This window comes from Formica exsecta, unplaced genomic scaffold, assembly GCF_003651465.1.
Source record: "Formica exsecta isolate Colony F162 unplaced genomic scaffold, ASM365146v1 scaffold314, whole genome shotgun sequence".
Classification (NCBI taxonomy): Eukaryota; Metazoa; Arthropoda; class Insecta; order Hymenoptera; family Formicidae; genus Formica; species Formica exsecta.
This window is the reverse complement of record NW_021850397.1, coordinates 712,835-715,348: the sequence shown is the minus strand read 5'-3', so window position 1 is coordinate 715,348 and position 2,514 is coordinate 712,835. Positions and strand designations below refer to the sequence as shown.

The 2,514-nt window shown below is 35.3% G+C and overlaps 2 protein-coding genes across 2 annotated transcripts in view; one reads left to right on the top strand and one right to left on the bottom strand.

Annotated features, from left to right (window-relative positions):
* Positions 1–308: 308 nt before the first annotated feature.
* Positions 309–947, bottom strand: LOC115237877 (oxidoreductase-like domain-containing protein 1). Its single transcript, XM_029811237.1, has 2 exons — positions 866–947; positions 309–689 (listed from the first exon to the last, which is right to left on the bottom strand). The coding sequence occupies exon 2, from the start codon at positions 684–686 to the stop codon at positions 369–371; it is 318 nt and encodes a 105-aa protein (XP_029667097.1). The 5' UTR covers positions 687–689; positions 866–947; the 3' UTR covers positions 309–368.
* Positions 948–1,330: 383 nt separating this feature from the next.
* Positions 1,331–2,514, top strand: part of LOC115237863 (synaptic functional regulator FMR1) — a 12,927-nt gene continuing 11,743 nt past the window's right edge. The window contains exons 1-2 of the mRNA XM_029811205.1: positions 1,331–1,455; positions 1,943–1,995. Coding sequence (XP_029667065.1) covers positions 1,360–1,455; positions 1,943–1,995 — 149 coding nt within the window. The 5' untranslated portion in view covers positions 1,331–1,359. The remainder of the gene's footprint in view (positions 1,456–1,942; positions 1,996–2,514) is intronic.

Sequence of the window (2,514 nt, the reverse complement as noted above, 5' to 3'; positions counted from 1 at the left end):
TTATATTAATTATCATTTCGATTAATTATATCTTTATCTTTTATTATATCTTATATTAATCTATTTTAATTATTTCATTTTTATTCATGTTTTTTTCATTTTATTATTTTATTTATTTATTTAATTATATATACATATCGATATACTAATAATATCGCGCAATTATATTATAATACATTATATTACATATATTTACATACAATTGAAAACATTCTTTATCATTCAATAAAATTTGAATCTATACAAAATATTTCGAACTCAACTGCACTTTACTTTAATCTGTAAATTCTTCGGCCAATAGAATTGAATTTTAGTGCAGAGGTAAATTTTTTGTTACTACTATTATGATCAATAATGATGTGCTCGCACTACTTTATCAACTTTCGGCATCTCAGCTCCATCATAAGAAACGCCCTCATGTTAGGATCCTGTACTTTCTCCAAGATGGCCTTCTGTAAATCCACATTGACTGCTTCTATTGCGCTACTCAATCGCTCCGCATATTGAATCCATACGCAATTCGCACATCCCGACATACAGCAATTGGTCGGTTCTGTCAAATCATCCATCGGAATATCCTTTGCAACATCAGTCCGATTTTTGTCGTCCTTTTGTATCGACAAATTTCGTTGAGGATAGAGTCGACTTTTAGCAATGAATTGGCTCAATCGTAATACAGGATTCATCTGCTTAAAATTTGGAGCAAAACGCATGTTATATATAGAAATATAGCTATATTTATAATAATTAGATTAATTGAAAGGCAAAGAATATGTAGCTTTAATGTGAAACAATTGTACATATGATTTCTCTCACTGTATGATAATATTTAAATAAATTGAAAGAGAAGTCATATTTCTCTAACCTGTGTTCGCAACGGTGAGTGTAACACTAAAAACAATGTTGCCAACTCTTCTTTTGTATGGATTTCTGTTCTGGGTGCTAGTGACAATAAAAATTATAGCGAATTCGATCACTCGCTAATGCATACTAAAGGCTGCTACACATGAAATTACCTAAATATAAAAAGATAATATAAACATTTTAAAGAATTAAAACTCGACAATGATATACTGTTATGTTATATATTAAGCAATATATACATAATATATATACATTAATTATTTCATTATCAAAATATTTTTATATTATATCACTGCATTTAGATATTTCATATATAACAGCCTATAGTATCCAACTAGGACTTTCCTGCGTAGTGTCGTTAAGTTTGATATTTGGTAGCACTGATCGGGGCCGCCCAATACCACCTCGGCGTCGTGGAAGGGAGTCGCGCGATTGGCGGACAGAGAAAATTCGCACGACCCCCGAAACTCGTGCGAGCGCCCGCTCTTCCAGAGCATGCCTGCCGCAGAGGAGGCACACGAACCGTCACACAAAAGCAAGATGGAGGATCTCACAGTCGAAGTATGCGGCGAAAACGGAGCGTATTATAAGGTTCGTTCTGTGAAAAGTATACGTGGGAGAACGCCGAGGAGTCGGCTGTCAGATAGGCCGTGTCACGTGCCGCGATACGATCGTAATCACGCCGTACGGGAGCCCGTACTTCGCGAATGCACGGTCCTCGGGAAATCTCTTCGCGAGAGGGGTAACGCGGCTTCCTCCGACGCCATGTCTCGTCGTCGTTTGACAGGGCGTGTGTGATATTTTCCCCTCGGTTCCGCATTCATCGTAGAGTACTCGCGTCCCTCCCGTCCCTTCCCACGGGAATTTCTTCGTCGGCGATGCCTGGGAAAAAGAAAATGATATCGCGACACTATCTTAGTCCTCCGTGCATTCCCCCCTCTCTACCCCCTCCTCCTCTCCCTCGGATGAGTTTCGCGATTTTACGTTCAACTGGCTCGTGTACGACTCGCTAAACACTTCTAATTCTTATAAAGACGATTCTTGCTACATTCTTCATGTATTAACTTTTTTTTTCCAGGCCTTTGTCACCGATGTCTTTGACGACGAAGTTTTGGTAACTTTTGAGAACGAGTAAGTTTCTCCCTCTCGACTCAACTGGATTTGACAAGAGAGCTTGTATTTCTTTATTTATATCAATAAGAGATTCTTGTGCTAACAAAAATTTATAACACTTATGGAAGCTGTTAAATATCTTTGCTTTTATGCTATATTAATAAAACAATCTTTTATCGGTAGCTTCCTTGTATCTTGCTCTATAAAATTCTTAAAATGCACAAGATAATTAGTAAAGATCTATTTATAGTTTTATTTAATATAGGCGTGTAATCATGTAGACATCCTACATTCCTATGGATATATTATTATTGTTGAAATCTTTTTTTTTACATGATATCTTAATATTTATAATTATATGATTTACCAAGTTGCAAAGTGTTAATTATTAGTCTGCTTTTATAATATTCTCTTATAAATAACAGCAATAGAAATTAAGACGCATACGTAAAACCGTAATAAAGCAGTAGTAAAAAACTTTCTTGTAACAATAAAATAAAATGTTGCAATCACAAATATTTGAATATATGGGATATA

Excerpts from the sequence above, each read along its gene's own strand:
- LOC115237877 (XM_029811237.1), bottom strand. The coding sequence starts at position 686 with ATGAATCCTGTATTACGATTGAGCCAATTCATTGCTAAAAGTCGACTC.